Source organism: Hyperoodon ampullatus, assembly GCF_949752795.1.
Source record: "Hyperoodon ampullatus genome assembly, chromosome: 11".
In the NCBI taxonomy this organism is placed as follows: Eukaryota; Metazoa; Chordata; class Mammalia; order Artiodactyla; family Ziphiidae; genus Hyperoodon; species Hyperoodon ampullatus.
In genome coordinates, this window is record NC_136924.1 from 25,371,636 (window position 1) to 25,391,652 (window position 20,017).

The window sequence follows — 20,017 nt, forward strand, 5'->3', positions numbered from 1 at the left end:
TGAAATGAGCAACACAGTACAGTGGAACAATAATAATCATTAGCACGTAGATGATATTAATGAAACACCTCTGCAGTGCGCAGAAGCTTTCTAAGAACTTCAGTTGTGATAACCACCCTGAAGAAAGGTACTCTCATTCCATTTTACAGATTGGGAAACTGAGACAGAGAGTTTAAGTAACTTGCCCGAAGTCACACAGCTATTAAGTAGTGGAGTCAGGATCCAAATACAGATTCTAGGGTCCCAGGGCCCATGTTCTGAACCACTAGGCTGTGATGTGCAGGCTTTGGAGCTGAAGAGACCTGGCTAGAAGACCAGGTTCCAGCACTTAGCTGCAAGGCCTTGTGCAAGTCATTTAATACCTTTATCAAAAAAAAAAAAAAAAAAAAGGAGGGGGGCGCTTCCCTGGTGGCACAGTGGTTGAGAGTCCGCCTGCCGATGCAGGGGACATGGGTTCGTGCCCCGGTCTGGGAGGATCCCACATGCCACGGAGCGGCTGGGCCCGTGAGCCGTGGCCACTGGGCCTGTGCGTCCAGAGCCTGTGCTCCGCGGCGGGAGAGGCCACAGCAGTGAGGGGCCTGCGTACCGCAAAAAAAAAAAAAAAAAAATGAGGATAATGATACTTATCCTGATGTGAAGAGTAAGGGAAGTTATAAATATCGTGTACCTAACATAGTACCTTGCATGCAGAATGCAATCGATGGGCAATAGTCAATATTACGTTACTGCTATAACTGTCCACCACCAGACCATTTTCCAACCTTGCCTAGGATGGGTTAAGCCACTGCCCATTTTTTTAATGCTGAAAAAATATCTGGAGACAATCTGATCCCCTCCTGCCTCTACTTTTTCTGTCTTTTTTTCTTTTAAGGGAAAACCAAGACCAGAATTAACTTGGAAGAAAGATGGTGCACCTATTGACAAGAATCAGATCAACATTCGCAACTCTGAGACCGATACAATCATATTTATCAGAAAAGCAGAGAGGAGCCATTCTGGGAAATATGATCTGCAGGTCAAAGTGGAAAAATACGTGGAAACTGCATCCATCGATATCCAGGTTGTTGGTAGGTTTGGAGGATGGTACTAGAACATTCTCTACGGAGACAAATTGTCCTTGTCAATAAGGCAAGAGTCAGAATTTCTTCTGTTAGGCTGGCTCTACAGAAAATTCCTCTTTTTAGAATTAAAAAAAATAGATAAATTAGGAAGATTGGTTAGCATTTTAGAATAATTTTTCACTGACTAAAAGGACTAATCATGGGAGACTTAGGGCATACATAGTAAAGAAAATTAATGTATGTACTTTCTAGTGAAAACTATCAGTACTGTTTTACAATCCAGTTCTCTCTTACTCTGTTTCTCAACTCTTCAATGATAAAACTATTTCCCATGTTGAATCATGCATTAAGTAAACATTATAGGTTCTAGATATAGTTTAACATGTTTCTTACTACATTTAAAATTTGCTGATAGTAATGTTAGTGGAGAATGAAGAATTTTTATTAAATGTAAGAAAGGTAACCTAAACAGAGTTAAACAGTTAAAGACTGAATTGTGGTTGGTTGTGCAGGGCTTAGATACTTACCTGTTCAAACAAGGTTAGTTCTTACTTGTTTCCACAGTTAGGGCAATGGAGGGAGGATCTCTTACAAGTAGACCATTCTCGCTTGAACTGTTCTATAATTTTTGCAATGTCAAGAAATAAACTTAAGAGCAGAGTTAGGAGAAGCCTTGTCTCCAATCAATTTTATGATTACAGTTTATCATATGCGCTAGAACTAGAGGCTCTCTAACCAAAGGGGCAGCTTCCTGTGGCAAGCCTTCCCTTAGGTGAAAGTTCATGTCTTTTAAACGAAGCAGTCTTTTCGTGCTGACTAAACGGTCTTGATTTTTGTTAAGTTGAAAGGAGTGTTGAGGATGTTCTATGTGCCCTTGGGTCTGGCCTGGCTCCATTTAATTTAATTTAATTTATTTATTTTAAACATCTTTATTGGAGTATAATTGCTTTACAATGGTGTGTTAGTTTCTGCTGTATAACAAAGTGAATGAGCTGTATGTATACTTATATCCCCATATCCCCTCCCTCTTGTGTCTCCCTCCCACCTCCCTATCCCACCGCTCTAGGTGGACACAAAGCACAGAGCTGATCTTCCTGTGCTATGCGCTGGCTCTATTTTAATGGAAGCCCTTGTGGTTGGGTCTGGAAGAGCCTTGCCCTCTGAAACACGAGGAAGAACTTTTTTATTTTTCCTACTTTGCCATGTAGTTACTTTACCAGGTAGTTACGAGTGCCTGGCACGTCACTCACACGCTCAGTGTTCAATAAATAGTAACAATTAGTATCCTACTTATTTTATTAGTCCCAAATTTATGTTTCTGCCATGACTGTAAAAATCTAGCCATTTACTGTTGGGGAGCAAGTGTTTGAAAAGCCAATGTGAACTTTGAAGACAAAGCAGACCTGGGGTGCAGGTGGGAAGTTGAACTGGGAGAAGACATCTGTCTGTAGGACAAGTTGGTGAAAACAGGAGATAGAAAACTGTGCTTGTAGAGACTCATTGTTGGTAATTGTAGAAAGGAAATGAGGATTATCACTGTGGTTTCCCTCTACCCCCGGAGCCCATGAAGACTGCATGTTAAATGTTGCTTAAAAGAGAGAAAAACATGACCAGAAAGCACTCTGATATTTATTCTTTTCAATCTGACATTTCAAATAGAAATAATTATAGTTGCATTTTAATACCTGAAAAACATTTCAGGACAGAAAGGGTACCGCTTGCACTGCAAAGGATAACAGATGTGAAATTTCTCTGAAAAAATTAACAAGTACTATGCAGATACATAATATGATTATTGTCCTTCCTTGAACCTCTAAGCGTGATTTTTTTTTGAGGGGGCCTCCCAATGAAGAGTTAGTTTTCTTTTTTATTAATTAATTTTTCTTGAAGTATAGTTGATTTACAATGTTGTGTTAGTTTCTGCTGTACAGCAAAGTGAATACATATACATATATCCACTCCTTTTTAGATTCTATTCCCATATAGGTCATTACAGAGTATTGGGTAGAGTTCCCTGTGCTACACAGTAGGTTCTTATTAGTTATCTATTTTATATATACTAGTGTTATATGTCAGTCCCAAGCTTCCAGTTTATCCCTCCCCCCAAGTTTTCGTTTACTTGACTTTTGGCCTTACTGAATGTGACTGCAATTTACTGGAAGGTCAGAGGTCACAGAAATTCATGGTACAGAAAATAAAGTGAAGAAAGACTTTATTTCTTCATTAATGCATTCTACTTCCATAAAATGGAAACACTGATAAATACAAAGGAATCTTGGAGGGAGAGATGGCAGAGGAAATAAGTTTTCCTCACTCCCATTAAAGGTGCCTTTTGAGTGCAGCAGAGGACCTCTCTCACAGACTGTGGGCTTCGGGCCTCTCACCGAAAGCTGGAGCTACACAGCCCAGGTAGGCTCTATGATTTCAAGTCTAGCATCAGCTTACCTTTCCCATTAGGCAGGGTAGCCTGTGACTCACTGCCAGTAGTCGGACCCTGGAGGGATGGTTAATGATGTTTGAAGTTTCATTTACATTTTCTTTTCAAAATCCTTTTCTTTCCATGAAGATGAAAGTCAAGGGTTTCCAGATAAGATTCGTAGGAGTGCATTGTACTTCTCCGAAGAAGAAGAATGCAAAAGAAACGTGGGTAGAAATACAGGAAGAAAAGTACATTTTTAAATATCCTCCTATAACAAGGTCTTGGTTGGGGGGAAATTGACCTCACAGTGATGCCATGAATTCATCCTACAGACCGTCCGGGTCCACCCCAAGTTGTGAAGATCAACGATGTCTGGGGAGAGAATGTTGCTCTATCATGGACCCCACCAAAGGATGATGGGAATACTGCCATCACAGGGTACACGATCCAGAAGGCCGACAAGAAGAGCATGGTAAGGTCTGGCTTTCTCTGGTTCAGCAGCAGCAAAATAACATTTCATCAGAAGTAAAGGGGGGGGGCTTCCCTGGTGGCGCAGTGGTTGAGAGTCCGCCTGCCGATGCAGGGGACACGGGTTCGTGCCCCGGTCCGGGAAGATCCCACATGCCGCGGAGCGGCTAGGCCCATGAGCCATGGCCGCTGAGCCTGCGCGTCCGGAGCCTGTGGTCCGCAGCGGGAGAGGCCACAACAGTGAGAGGCCCGCGTACCGCAAAAAAAAAAAAAAAAAAAAAGTGGGGAAGCATGAGGTCCTCTCTGGTGAGGAGCTCATGAGGGTCATGGAGAAGTGATGTGGCACAGTGGAAGGGGTAAAGCCTTGGGAGCCACGAAGAGTTGGACTTGCATTTCCACTTAAAACCACATACACATGGACAGTCACTTAACCTCTTTGATCTCCTTTTCCCTCATCTGTAAAATAAGGGCACTGATGTTTACCTCGCTTGTTTATCAGGAAGCTAAAACAGGGACTCCCCTGGAGGTCCACTGGCTGAGACTCCATGCTTCCACTGCAGGGGGTGTGGGTTCGATCCCTGGTCAGGCAACTAAGATCCTGCATGTCGCGCAGTGAGGCCAAAACAATATAAAGCAACTGGCAGAATGCTCAGTAGAATTCAATAAAGTTATTCATTCAACAAATATTTACTCACTCTGGATTCTGACTCAGATCTGCACCCATGCAACTTCTTTCTCCTTGTAAAATGAATGTTGGTAGCGTGGACTGATGTCTTTAAAAAAAAAAATTCAGTTAGAAAAGAAAGATTCTAAAGGTAACAGCATATGCAAAGGTCCTGAGGAGGAAAAGCATTTAGAGTAGTCAAGAAGCAACTCAGTTGGAGTACGAATTATTGTTAATGTATGTTTTATAGATGAGGAAACTGAGGCTCAAAAGGCTAAATAACTTGCTGGAGATCACCAGATTTTAAATGTTAAAGTTTAGGTCTTTCTGAATCAGAATCCGTCCACTACAACTACCATTGCTCAACCTGTAAGTCAATGAATGAATAAATAAATGTTTGGACACAGAATGGCTTGGAGCCACTGTTCATTCTCAGAGGAGGAGTAAAACATCATACCAATTGATATTGATAGGAAGTCTGCAGGCATTTACACTACTAGATCTCAGTAAGAACTTAGGGTATAAGGCTACATTGGATTAATAGAAGGGGAGAGGGTTGGAAAGAGCAGTCTAAGTAACCGGAATGGATTTCAAGCCTTGCCTTTCCATAAACTATTTCTAGCATGTCTTTACCCCACCCCTGGGTGGGTGTTACATGACAAAATAAGACTTGGCATTTAAAGAAACATGTTTCAGCCAAACCTGGACAGCTTGAGAGCTAGATCAATGGATGACTTTGCAGGGGAAGTATTGACCACCTTGGATTTCCTTAGCAATGAGGGCTCTTCTTTGGACCTTGGTCCAGATACTGGCAGTGAATCCAGGGGTACCACACTGCCTCCAGGTGCCCCCCATTCTTCCACCCCCACCACATTGCCAACAGTTGTCTTCTCAGATATCTAGTCAAGTCCAGCTGAGCCAGGACTTTCCTGCTGCTTCGTGTGTCTGAGGTCTGCCTGCTGACAGGAGAGGAACCCCAATCCCATTCCCTTGTGTTTCTGGTGCATTTCAGCAAGGGCAGACCTACAGACCAGAAGATGCTCACTCTGCGCAGTGCACTTCCCTGGAGGTCACCACACCACTATCTCACTGTGGCTACAGATGCTGTTTTTCACTTAAATTCCTATAGTCCTTTATACCTTCCATAAACATTGTTTTCATGATGTATGCCAACACATTCATTTATTCATTCATTTACTGTTTGTTGAGCACTGTTCTAGCTGGTGGATCAAAAACAAAAAGACAGCTCCTCGGGCTTCCCTGGTGGTGCAGTGGTTGAGTCCCCTGCATCGGCAGTCCCCTGCCGATGCAGGGGACACGGGTTCGTGCCCCGGTCCGGGAAGATCCCACATGCCGCGGAGCGGCTGGGCCTGTGAACCACGGCCGCTGAGCCTGCGCGTCCAGAGCCTGTGCTCCACAACGGGAGAGGCCACAACAGTGAGAGGCCCACATACCACACACACACACAAAAAAAGACAGCTCCTGCTCTTGGACCACTCATAGTTTAAGCAAGCAGAAAGACATAAAACCAAATGATAAAACAGTATAATAAATGTTGGAATAAAGGTTTGCATAAAGTGCTTTGGAAATAAAGGAGGGCATAACTACAATTGTCTGGTGTCTTTAAAATATCCCAGATATAGAGATGATCACGGCCCCTAAAAGTTGCAAGGAAAATCATTTTCCTTTCTGAAATTTTTTGTCAGCAAATGTATTTTCTCAATTAGTGGTACTAAACATATGTAGTACAATGTGGTTTTCTACTGGTGGCAAGATAAACTTTGAAACCACTATATTTCTTGACATGGTGAGGAAAAAGTCAAAAAAAAGAGAATAATATAGCTTTAGCTCATCCATTCATTCCTGTATTCAATGAACATTTATTTTGTGCATGCTACCTACTGTATACCAGGTGCTGTGAGAAGGCACTGGAAATACAGGGGTGAGAAGAAAAGTCCATTTTTACCATCACTGTGTATCCATTCCAGTGGGGGAGGTAGCAGATAAGCAAGTAAAATAGTAAGTATTTCATATATTTAAAGTAACAAGTACTGTGAAGAAAACGTAGCCAGGTTAAGGTGAAAAAGTATGACCAAAGTAGAGTGGTGAGAGGGTAAACAGTAGAGGAAGTAATATCTGAGCAAAGAATTGAAAGAACCTATGGTAATAATGTTAGGCAAATTGATTGGGTGATATTAATTTTTGTGATTTAGCATCATCTCTCCCTCAGAATAGATAAGTTGGCATGAAAATTCTATAATTATACTTTGTTATACAAAAGATAAATAGGCAGGTAGGTAGGTAGATAGATAGATGACAGACACCGCGCAGTAATGTAGAAAATATAAAGATAGTAGTTGACATTGTCCATGGAAATAATCAATAACCAATTTACTATAAGAATAGAGGAGAGGGGCTTCCCTGGTGGCGCAGTGGTTGAGAGTCTGCCTGCCGATGCAGGGGACGCGGGTTCGTGCCCCTGTCCGGGAGGATCCCACATGCCGCGGAGCGGCTAAGCCCGTGAGCCATGGCCGCTGAGCCTGTGCGTCCAGAGCCTGTGCTCCTCAACGGGAGAGGCCACAACAGTGAGAGGCCCGGGTACCAAAAAAAAAAAAAAAAAAAAAGAATAGAGGAGAGGACTATAGCCCGGCAGACAGCCTCTCAGACAGCTCTGAGGAACTGCTCTACAGAAGCATAGTTTTCAGCACAGTCTTTAACCTTGTTTGAACAAAGAACCTCAGATATGACAGGGATACATTCCTTCAAGGTTTCCAAAAGAGACAGTTCAGCACATACACAGCAAGTCATTACGACCTTGGTGCCTGAGGAAGGGAGCTTTATCACGGAAGGAGTACTAGCATTGATGTCCCAGGAAAGAGGAGGCATTTCTCTGGATCTTCAAGAGACCTTCTTCACTTCTGGATAGTGCATGCTTTTCTTTAAATGGTTAAAGCAGATGTACAATGTATGTTTATTAGGCCCCAAAACGGGCTGTTCTAGTTAGCATAAGGTTTAAGTTAAACCACATGTAAGCCAGAATGACTTCTTCATACCTCAATATATGAAAATTTCTTCCATCCACATCTAGGGTAAATGAATCTAATGTGTAAATGAAGATTAAATTACGTAGTCAAGTGTAAATCAATTGTAAAGCGTTAAACAAATTAAATATACATTTCTGTTACCCTCAGTATAAACATTAGTGCTCTTTTTTCCTCTTAGTTAATGCAGCATCCATGTTATTTATTCTAATCAACAGGTGAAATAGCTGTGTATTTTTAAGTGATTTTCCTCAAAAAAAATTTTTTTTTTCAGGAGTGGTTCACTGTCATTGAGCATTATCACCGAACCAGTGCCACCATTACTGAACTGGTTATCGGAAATGAGTATTACTTCCGGATCTTTGCTGAAAACATGTGTGGCCTCAGTGAGGATGCAACAATGACAAAAGAGAGTGCCGTGATTGCCAAGGATGGTGAGTTGGAAGCGGGCTGGACATCTGGGAACCTTGATTTTCAGTGATGAGACAGAGAAGACAGAAAGAAAAAGAGATGTGGTGAAAGGGAATAAGAATATCATAAACACACATTTACAGTTATGGTAAGGAGATGTAGCCACAGGCCAGGGAATGCTGGCAGCCGCCAGAAGCTGGAAGAGGCAAGGAACAGATTCCTTGCTACAATCTCCAGGGTCAGCGTGGCCCTGCCAACACCTTGATTTTGTATTTCTGGCCTCAAGAACTGTGAAAGAATAAATTTCTGTTGTTGTAAGAAATTAAAAATAATAAATAAATAAATAAAATTATGGTAAGAATGTCCAACCAAAATGTTAATCTTACAAGTAAAATATTTTAAGGAAAATTATATTATGATTGCATTTTTTAAGGTACAAGCTTTCATTCACAGCAGCATCTGGGTAGTGGGTCTCTCAATGGCTAAAATCACAGGGGTAGGAAAAAGTCACCATTTACTTTTAGGGCTTGGGTTACTTTTATTCTTGGACACCTTCAAGGACGCTATACATGAGAGCCACTTTTCAACGAAAGGAGAAGTTGGATTCCACCCCTGTCATTTCATCTCCTCATAAACCGTGTCCTTCCGGGCCTTCCTCGTTACTTTCACGTTAAAGCACATTGTTGAGCAAAACACCCAGACACTGAATTCTTCCCAATACCTGTTTCAGTTCCAGATGTCCCCTCTGGCTTTCTTTCCTGTGTGTGATGGGCTGTACATTGGTATCCTTCTGAATGAATGCCCTGTGGCCTTCACACATGTTTTTCTAAGCTCAGGGAAGTTTTCAACGTGAGTCAAGTATGCTAAGAATAATATATTCTCAGGCCAATTTGTATATCTCTAATGCTTGTTTTTAAGGTAAAATCTACAAAAATCCAGTGTATGAAGAGTTCAATTTCACAGAGGCACCCATGTTTACTCAGCCATTGGTCAACACCTACGCCATAGCTGGTTACAATGCCACCCTGAACTGCAGTGTGAGAGGAAATCCTAAGGTACCATGTTTTTGGGTTTTTTTAATCACATTAATTAAATTTAAAAATTAATCCCAAACTCCCTCTTTTATATTCACTATGTCATAATTATAAGTAGTAATATAAACTGACCTTCCAACTGCTATTTGTGTCTTATTCTGGGATAGGGAGGGGGGTACAGGGTGGTGGTATTGGTGGAGAATTAAGGACACTGTTTAAATGTAGAAAAAATATTTATATTTCTTTACTAACTAAGGGATACTTTCAAAGGAAAAACCAAACCACTTATTTTTAAAAGAACTGAGAGATAAAGAGATGGAAGTAATATTGTGTCACCTGAAAAATTAGATGGTGATATTGATTTATCAAGCTTTCTGTAAGAGTGTAAAGCAAATAATTGTACTGTAGTGCAAGGCAGAATACGAATGTACAGTGATACGGGTACAGAGTACCAGGAAGGGAGAGATTGCATCTGACTGAAGAGATTTAGAAAGGATTTCAGGTTTCATATTGCTGGCATTTGAAAAGAACAGCAAATTAATGAATGTTGCCCATAGAGCTGTCTATCCCTGGGTGGCACTGAGAGAAAGTGCCCTAGAATTTGGAAAAATTGCAAACAGTGATATTTTTCCTGCATATACCATGAGCAGAAATAGAGACGTCAAAGGGAGAAGGCAGCCTGAGGGTGGGAGGAAGATGCTGAATTCATGTTTAATTGGAGGTGATGTTGGTACATTCAAGCAGGAATGACCAGGAGGCGAGGAAAGCATTGCCAGAGCTTGGGAGAAAGGCGAGGGCTGTGACTCTTGGTTTGGGTGACCCAAGCATGGGGACACTACATCCCACCCCTTGGAGCCAAGGCTCTAGAGAGGAATATCAAACAAAAGAGAGTAGTGAAGCAAAAGGTCAAGGAGCAAGGTGTGAGCCTCAGGAAATACTCCCATTTGAAAGGCGGAAGGAGGAAGAGGACGGTGTGAAGGACACTGAGAAGTGCTGTCTCTTGAGTCTGAGCAAGACAAAATCAGTAAGAGGTAGAGGAGAGAGTGTGGAAGGTGTGCATTTACAGAAGGGAGAAGAAGACAATATGAAAAAGAAATGGCAAGTCAGTGGTACCGACTGTAGTTCAGAAGTCAAGCAGAATGGAGTAGCCTTCCTGGGCGATTGATCTGGGATCATCTGTTTGGAGTAGATCCATCCATTGCCACTAGGTGATGAAAACAGATGTCAGAAGAGAGATTAAATGGTGAGGAGGCATAAGCAGCCCATAAAGAATTAGAAAAGCGTATCAGGGAAAGGAAGTAGAGAAAACTGGCTGGTGATGACACCTTACAGGGATTCTTTGAAAAACACTGAGCAATATACACTCTCCAGGATGAGTTAACCTCATGGACCTGTAGATCAAAGTTAAATGGAACTGAATCTTGGGGAAGATTGCCCCAGGGCTGTCCTCTGAACAGATCTGACTGGCTTCTTCAGAACTGCTCATTCGCTTTCTTGCCAAGCATTAAGTAGAATTTAATTTGAGAGAAACGGTTCTCAAGGTGACGTGGATTCTTCTTAGATGTAGTATTTTCTTTCTAAGCCATGCTTTAAAATTCTGTCACTGGCTTTGATGGTCTATTATTAGGCCAAGTACAGATATGTTTTGACCTAATTTGCTTCCATCTTCAGCCCAAAATTACCTGGATGAAAAACAAAGTTGCTATTGTGGATGACCCAAGATACAGGATGTTTAGCAACCAGGGGGTCTGTACTCTGGAGATTCGAAAGCCCAGCCCCTATGATGGAGGCACGTACAGCTGCAAAGCAGTCAATGACCTTGGGACAGTGGAGATTGAATGCAAACTGGAGGTGAAAGGTATGACATCCCAGATCTTGTGTAGACTGAAATGAAAGAAAATCATTTAATTATTGTGCTTACTGCCAAATCCATATTACTTGCCAACATTTTCTGGGGGAGGGGAGGAAGGGGGGAGAAGATTTGGGGAGAGAAGACATTTTTCCATTTTTGAACTCACTCTTTTTTGTGATGGCTACTTGGTTTTTTAAGTTGGCTTACTTTCATCTCTTGCAATTCTTGTTAACTAAAGCGCTATTAATTTCAATGAATTGTGGTATATGCACAGCATGGTAACAATGAATCAAGTCAAAGGGGTATTACTTTGGTGATGTAGTCCATCTTAGATAAATAGAAGCCTCATGTAAAAACTCACCTAATGAAACCGCAGTTGAGGAATTTAACTATTTTTAATGAGTTTACTATTTTTGTGAAACTTTCTATGTATATGTAAATTTGCTAATTTAGTATTTAATATTACACATGTAGAATTCAGCATACACATATTATAACCCGTTTCTTTTAAAATCTCACTAGAGAATCTCCATTTGTAGGTATGCATTTCATTTATACTAGTTTTCAGAAGTGTTGCAACTAATGTAAACAAAGAAAACACATAAAGATTTATGTGGTAGGGAAGTCTCAGTGTAATTGTCCTCTTAATCAATTTTCATATTAATTGAGTATAATTTTTATCCTGAAGTTTTTTTCTTGACAATCAATGCCTACTTTGGGATATGATGAAAACTCTTACAGCTATCAAAGTCACCATTAGGAGATAAGGAGTGACATGATCCTAATGTCTTTTCTCTCATTTTTATTGCATTATTTTGCCATTTTGTGATAACCAAAGTCTTTACTTTTCCTACCTCTCTATAATGAAGAAATTATAATCTAAAAGTCAGATATAACTTTATAAATATCTATTTTAGAAAAAACGTAGTAAATGCTTAGGGTATTTATGTAAACAATAACAACAACAACAAAAGAGTTTTTTAGTCCTAAATCGAGTGTAAATATAGTAGAGAAACTTCTCGAAAAAATTTTTTCCTTCTGTAACTTTAAAAAACCAGTATTCTCTCTGTTATGATTTTTGCCCATCCTCAGATAATACAGGATAGTAGATTCACAATTGAAAGAAAGAAAATTTTTAAGTTTTTTTCCTCTTAAATGTAAAGCATATAATATTCTTAGAAAATTTCAAACTTTACTATTGAGATAGTGGATACAAATTTAAATGTTGTTCTTTTAGCTATTTATTAGCTTTTTTTTTTTCGACTGTGCCACGTGGCACGTGGGATCCTAGTTCCCCGACCCAGGCCCCCTGCATTGGAAGCGAACCCGACCCGGGCCCCCTGCATTGGAAGCATCGAGTCTTAACCATTGCACTGCCAGGGAAGTCCTATTTATTAGCTTTAAATGCAGATTAAGGCCATAGTTGCAAACACATCTGGTTTCTAAACTCCTTACTAGTTCCAAGGTATTGTTGGTACTTATGTTCCAACACCCAAAAAACAAGAACGCAAAAATCAAAAACCCAATACCACTTCTGCATGCTTTGAAAATACCTGAATGTTGCTAATGATATAAAATGGTGGTTTCAAAATGGTTCAACATTTGGGGTCCTCCATAAGTGAATAATGTTATGCATATAAATGCTATATTCTTTATAGTAATTGTATAGTAATTGAATTTAATAACATAAATAATGTATTCTAGTATATAAATTCATAATAAGGTGTCAACTGTGATATATTAGTAAAAGCTTTTGGTCCTAAAAGTAAAGCCAAGATTATGTATCATCAGATTGTTATCTGATAATAGGTGACTTGAATCAAGTTAAACTGTGAAAAAAAAAAAAAGGTGAGACTGTAAACCGAGAATAAATAAATACTGGTGCAAATATTCTAATTCTGCAGTGATATATCAAGGAGTAAGTTCCCCTGGACAACCAGTCTTCCTGGCGGGGCAGCAACAGGTTTTATAAGTTCATATCCCACTGGATATTTCTTCTTTCCATTCCATTCCTCTTACATGAAATCGCACTTTGCATGTAAAGCTTGTCTTTCTCATTTGCTTTTAATTGTATTTCTTAGCAGCTCATGGCATACAGTGGTTATGCCATGAACAAGGAAGGCAAAATTATTCAAGGATATTAGGTAATATAGGAATAAGTGTTGTCAGAAAACTAAGGACCGTACCACAGGTTCCCATAAATAAAGCCAGAAAGCCACATTTGAAGATGACCTCATTTTAGATATAAGATTACCAAAATTTGGGAATCCTTTGGCATTTCTTTAATATTTTCAAGTGTAGAGAGAGATGTTCTTCCTTTAAGAGAGCTTCCAGTGTGGGTTCGTTAGGTTCATGTTGAAGTTCAGAAAGTTGAACATTTTTCCATTGCTAAGTTGTAGAAAAATTGTTCTGGGCTTTTTTTTTTTTTTTTTTTTTTTTTTTTTTTTGCGGTACGTGGGCCTCTCACTGTTGTGGTCCCTCCCGCTGTGGAGCACAGGCTCCGGACGCGCAGGCTCAGCGGCCATGGCCCACGGGCCCAGCCGCTCCGCAGCATGTGGGATCCTCCCAGACTGGGGCACGAACCGGCGTCCCCTGCATCGGCAGGCGGACTCTCAACCACTGCGCCACCAGGGAAGCTGTTCTGGGCATTTTTGATGGGGAGAGGACACAGATAAAAACTACTTGGACTGTTTGGATCCAATATTTGGAAACTTTCATATTTAAGATTTTCCAATGAAAAATTCTCTAGTAGAATGTCTGTAACCCATCTATCTGTTGAACATTTTGGATAATTTCATGGGACCAAGATTATCTCATATATTCATGAACTTAAAAGGAAAGAAAATTCTAGGCCCCATTACTAAAATGTATTAAGCGATAAATGAGTCCTACAGTATATGTATATACATGATTGATCCCCTATTTGGAAGAGCAAATTAAGAAGTTCTTTAGGGCTGGGTGGACAACCTGATGTAAACTCTAATGACATAGACTCATGCCTGAGTTTACAATGTTTGCTCTCTGAATTCCTAGAGATAACATCAGCTTTGGAAAGAGGAAAGAATTAGGACTCTTTCTTTAAAAGTTTTGTAGATTGCACGTATGGTCACTTTCTAGCCTGTTTTTTTAAGGCTTGCATTTATTTAGATCAGTCATATATATAGTCAGTTCAGAATACAATATTCTGGAATAGTCTAATTTCTATATCCACTTGATAATTTTGCCTTTTAGAATTTCAACATATATATATGTATACTAATGCTTTGTTGATTGTCCATGTTTTTCTGTTGTTGAAAAACACAATATATATATGTTGTAGGGGGGTTTCTTTAGCTAATGGTTTGGAAACTGTTACCATAATTATTCCCTTTACAGTCGAATTGGCTTTGCCACCTATTCAGGCAAAGTGGTTGTGCATATTAATAAATGTTTTACCTATTAATGACCCTTCTGAAGTGACTGGATCCCAGCCCTTCATTCCGTGCGCTTCTATTTTCCTGTACTTTTCACCTGACTAAGGATTAATGAAATCACCTCATCATAATCGTGACCATAATTTCATCCAACAAGTACTCAACTTTGGTTTTAGCACTTTATTAATGCTTACAACATGTCTCTCTCTCTCTCTCTCTCTCTCTCTCTCTCTCTTTCTCTCTCTCTCTTTTCCTTAGTTGTAGCACAGTAAGGATTTTTGAATGTATATTATCATCTAAGGTAAGCTTTCATATGGTTTTGGCATATGAAGCTTATGACTGTCATAAGCCATACAAAGCCTGTGGAGTATGGCATGATTTTCATTATGTAACCCAATGAAAATAGACTATTTAAACCCCCTAACATTGTAGTTTTAATGTGTATTTCAGTATCTTGACATTAACAGCTAGTACTTATTCATCACAACAGTCTTCTGTTGACATGAAGCAAGTTGTTGAATGCAGTAGAGCATGAATTAAAGCATTTAATGTAGATGAAAATGTGTGATACCCAAGCATTCTAAACTCTTTGCATCAAGGAATGGACATGTTACATAAGTGGCATCATTTCTACCAATATGTGACTTTTTTTAAAAAAAAAAAGGAGAATGACTTTCCCAAATTGCATTCAAGAAGTTTTAAGAATGTTCAAATGGCATGCTGTTTTTGTCTGGACGTGAATTTATTAGCAAGTAGTAAAACACTTCTCTAAAGGACCATTTTTATGGTTTCATGGGTTCTCTTGTGAAGGGTACTTTTATTTTTTAAATATAATTCAGAACCATGGAGGGTAAATATGAAATATTAGTAGGTGTTTCTCTCACCTTCAGAAGGTATTGGACAGGTTTTACTATTTTTAACAAAATATTTCCAATTTTTGCACTTTTGACAGTGTATGAATAGCCAAAGTTAAAGGAGTAGCTCCTTTTTTCTTCTCCCATGTGCTTGAATGGGAACTCTTTGTGCTTAATCGAAAGGAACATTAACAAACTGGAAACAGTTCTTCCCACTGATTTGTAACATGATTTGCATTTATTCTGCCATTCAGTCAGAACACTTAAATCATCTATAGAGGAACCTCAAAACCTCGAAAAGAGCAATAAACACTCTCCAACTAGTGAGGAATTTAAGAACGAATAATAATAGGGAATAAAAAACTGCTCTGGGTCTGCAGGGAACTTGCTTTTCCTTCTAGATGCCAAATGTTTTAGACTCTAAAGGTGCTAAACCCAGGAGAAGCTTTCCAAGTAGGGACTGAATGAATCTTTGTAACTAACTGGAACATAATTAGTCACATTTCCAGGCAGCTAGTCAAGAAGTCTTGTTTCAGGGATTTCTCACGTGTAGACGGTTTTGACTTTGCCTTTTCCTTCTCGTCCTTTCTAGGTGGTCTTTCCTTCTGCAGGCTCCTCTTGCAAGGTGTGCCTCCTAGCGTAATTGATTCATATTTGCGAAACTTGCAGTCAAGCAATCCTGAGGAACACTAAGGGCCTGGGCACTGCCGCTCTGCTCACCACTGCTTTGAAATCGGGTTGCAATGAGAAAGCATTTTCTGTTTTGCTCCCAGGCTCCCAAGTGTGGTTGTTTTCTTTCCTCCTGATGTTGAAGAAAAAAAAAAAAAGATGTTCGCACAGATTGCTTAATTAAAAATTGCAAACAAAATCTCATTTGAAGTTAGCATTTTGGTCATTGTTGTCTGTGCTTGGTCACTGTACTTTCCAAAAAAAGCAAGCTATAGAATAAGCAAAAGCATTTATTTTAATTTAAAATAGTAGGCTCTAAATGCTTTGTTTTCCCCTAGAGTAAAAAAACAGTACAATACACCATAATAGAATCTTAAAAACCCATCTTTCTTTTGATCTAAGAGATTTTTCTAAGCAAAGAAGAGTTGTTTATTTCATACAACCCTACTTAACACCAGTGGATCTGTGCCCTTTTTCCCACTTAAAGTCATTACAAGACTTTTTAAAGTCTTTCAGACAAGTTTTCTTAACAGTAGGGAAAATGTATTCAATGAATGGTACAATAAATCTGAAGTGTTTCTGATGAAATGACACAGTATTCGTTTATGTGTTTCGGGTTGCATGATCAGACAGAACGGAGGACAAAGGCTGGGAGCCAAGATGCTACCAAACTCAGGCCTGACCCAAATCATGTCTCTGGCATAGCATCGTGGCCAAATCCACCAGAGTTCCTGACAAAACAGCTAGTCACAGTGATGGAGAGCTGTTGCAGACTACAGAGCAGTTACAGATTTAGAGTTTGCTGATGGCCTCCATTCAAACTGATGAAAACCTTTCCCAAAATCTAGAAACTGAGAAACGTTCGTGCAAGCCTGTCATCTTTTCAGCAACATCCTTCACTCTTCCTGACGTTACAGAGAAAGTTTCCGTTAGGGGAGTGGAGGAGAAGGGGGAGTCCAGTACCATACCATTATTGTTTTCTCCCTCCCTCCCTCCCTTTTGTTCTTTTGGCCTTTTGTTCTAGGAGCTAAATACATCCTGACCTACAGGGAGACCCACAGCGTCCTGGGACAGCATCTTAAAGTTTCTGCTCTGCTTTCTTTCCAGATCAGAGCTGGGAAGATGTGATGATAGTCAGGAACCTGGGTAGTAGTTGTGGGGCTCATAAAGGGAAGAAGTGGATGAGCCAGGTAGTTGCGGTACTTTTGGGAAAAGCAAGGGAAAACTTGAGTTCTTGTCCAAACTCTAGTAGTTGCAGTACTTTTGGGAAAAGCAAGGGAAAACTTGAGTTCTTGTCCAAACTCTTTTCTGTTTTGTTTGGTTGGTGATCTTGCCTTATGGCTGTTAAGAATATTGGCTATCACCCCATGTTCTCAATTACCTTCAAAATAATAATGTGTGCAATTCCTATGTAAATACCCATGTTAATCAGGAAACCTATTTACACATTATTGGCTAAGATATTTTACATTAGAGAAATCTGGCTAATCTATAAAGACGTGAAGACCATATCTCTATGTGCAAACCAAACAAACAAAAGTGTGGCCAAACTTGTCGTCGTGGTCCCTGCAGCTCGCTGCTGGGTCAGGGCCTCATTGCAGCTGCTGGGCTGGTTGCTTAACTCAAATACTCATTGACCAGTTTTGCCAAGTCATGGTCAATTTGTTATGCCTTTTATAAACATTGCCTAAATGCAACTATAGAGCATTTTTACAAAATATTGTTTCCCCAGTCATGGCTTATCCTCTCTAACTGTATTGTATGCTAGGTAATGTTATTTTTCTATATATGATGTCTCCTCATCTTAAGGGTACTTACTGTAAAGTTCCCATGAGGAAGAAAAAGTCTATTTTGAAACTGCAAAGAACAAAAAATATCAGAAGCTGTCATTGCTATTAGCTTTCCTATAATTTTGTTCTAATTTTGTTTAAATTTCATTCTATTAAAGAAAAACATTACATCACAGGATTTACCAAAAATTCTTTTGGGGAACTAAACATACAACATTAAAAAATTTCAAAGCATTACACTATTTACTCACTTTAAAAGAAAGCTTAATGAATGCTTTCATCTAGATTAATATAGAAGTAGAAAAAAACCCTACTAGTTCCAAGAAACATTGGAATAAGGCAATACATCCTTAACCACTCACTTTTATTTTTATTTTTTAAAAATTTTGTTGGAGTATAGTTGATTTACAATGTTGTGTTAGTTTCAGGTGTACAGCAAAGTGATTCAGTTATACATATACATATATTCATTCTTTTTCAGATTCTTTTCTCAATAGGTTATCACAGAATATTGAGTAGAATTCCCTGTGCTATACAGTAGGTCCTTGCTGGTTATCTATCTTATATATAGTAGTGTGTGTATGTTAATCCTGAGCTCCTGATGTTTCCCCTTTGGTAAGCATAGGTTTGGTTTTGATATCTGTTAAGTCTGTTTCTGTTTTGTAAATAAGTTCATTTGTATCATTTTTTTAAAATTAGATTCCACATATGAGTGATACCATATGTTACTTGTCTTTCTCTGTCTGACTTACTTCACCTAGTATGATCATCTCTAGGTCCATCTGTGTTGCTGCAAATGGCATTATTTCATTCTTTTTTATGACTGAGTAATATTCCATTGTATATATGTACCACATCTTTTGTATCCATTCATTTGTCAATGGACATTTAGGTTACTTCCATGTCTTGGCTATTGCAGATAGTGCTGCAGTGACCATTGGGGTGCATGTATCCTTTCAAACCACGGTTTTCTCCAGATATGTGCTCAGGAGTGGGATTGCTGGATCATATGGTAGTTCTATTTTTAGTTTTTAAAGGAACCTCGATACTGTTCTCCATAGTGGTTGGACCAATTTACATTCCTAACAACAGTGTAGGGGGGTTCCCAGGGTTCCCTGTTCTCCACACCTTCTCCAGCATGTATTGTTTATAGACTTTTTGATGATGGCCATTCTGACTGGTGTAGGATGATACCTCCTTTTAGTTTGGATTTGCATTTCTCTGATAATTAGTGACGTTGAGCATCATTTCATGTGCTTTTTGGACATCTGTCTTCCTTGGAGAAATGTCTATTTAGATCTTCTGCCCATTTTTTGATTGGGTTGTTTGTTGATATTTAGATGCATAAGCTGTTTGTATATTTTGGAGATTAATCCCTTGTTTATCACTTCATTTGCAAATATTTTCTCCCATTCTGTGTGTTGTCTTTCATTTTGTTTATGGTTTCCTTTACTGTGCAGAAGCTTTTAAGTTTAATTAGGTCCCATTTGTTTATTTTTGTTTTTAATTTTATTACTCCAGGAAGTGGGTCAAAGATGATATTACTGCCATTTATGTCAAAGAGTGTTCTGCCTGTGTTTTCCTCTAAGAATTTTATGGTGTCTGCCCTTACATTTAGGTCTTTGATCCATTTTGAGTTTTATTTTTATGTATGGTTTTAGAGAATGTTCTAATTTCATTCTTGTACATGAAGCTGTCCGGTTTTCCCAGCACCACTTATTGAAGAGACTGTCTTTTCTCCATTGTATATTCTTGCCTCCTTTGTCATAGATAAATTGACCACAGGTGCATGGGTTTATTTCTGGGCTTTCTATCCTGTTCCATTGATCTATATTTCCGTTTTTGTGCCAATACCATACTGCTTAACCACTCATTTTTAAATTGATTTCTGAAACATTCTATTCAACTCAACAAATGAGTTCTTGAATGTCTGATGTGTGCATGGCACTGTGATGGATTCAGCTAGGAACTCAGTGAGAAATAAGCCACTTCCTGCCTTCAAGAAATTGATAATATACAAGACTACTACCCAAAGGGAAGCACATGTACAGAGCAGGCTGCAGGCATAGGAGAACACCATAAGGATTCAGAAATCGGATAATGTGGTTTATGTATTTGTTATTATCAATGCATGTATCACACTAGGTTGGAGCACAGGATATACCACATGATTTTATTTTTCTAAATCAAATTAACTATGACTCTGAGCTCCCCACTAGCCAGAGAGATTGAGAACTTCTCTCTGTCCTCCTTCTGGGTCCTCCTATCTCAGGCCCTGGGTCAACTGGAATCTTTCTTGGTGCCTAGAAAATGGAGAGAAGGAAAGGCCTCTGGTCTTCAG

At 39.3% G+C, this 20,017-nt stretch overlaps 1 protein-coding gene across 1 annotated transcript in view; it reads left to right on the forward strand.

Annotated features, from left to right (window-relative positions):
• The window catches only part of MYBPC1 (myosin binding protein C1), a gene marked incomplete at both ends in the record, with an annotated part of 98,434 nt that extends 82,524 nt beyond the window's left edge, over window positions 1–15,910 (forward strand). Inside the window, 6 exons of the mRNA XM_079714696.1 lie at window positions 872–1,067; window positions 3,813–3,952; window positions 7,928–8,087; window positions 8,983–9,119; window positions 10,770–10,956; window positions 15,810–15,910. Of these exons, the coding sequence (XP_079570822.1) occupies window positions 872–1,067; window positions 3,813–3,952; window positions 7,928–8,087; window positions 8,983–9,119; window positions 10,770–10,956; window positions 15,810–15,910 (921 nt within the window). The remainder of the gene's footprint in view (window positions 1–871; window positions 1,068–3,812; window positions 3,953–7,927; window positions 8,088–8,982; window positions 9,120–10,769; window positions 10,957–15,809) is intronic.
• Window positions 15,911–20,017: the final 4,107 nt, after the last annotated feature.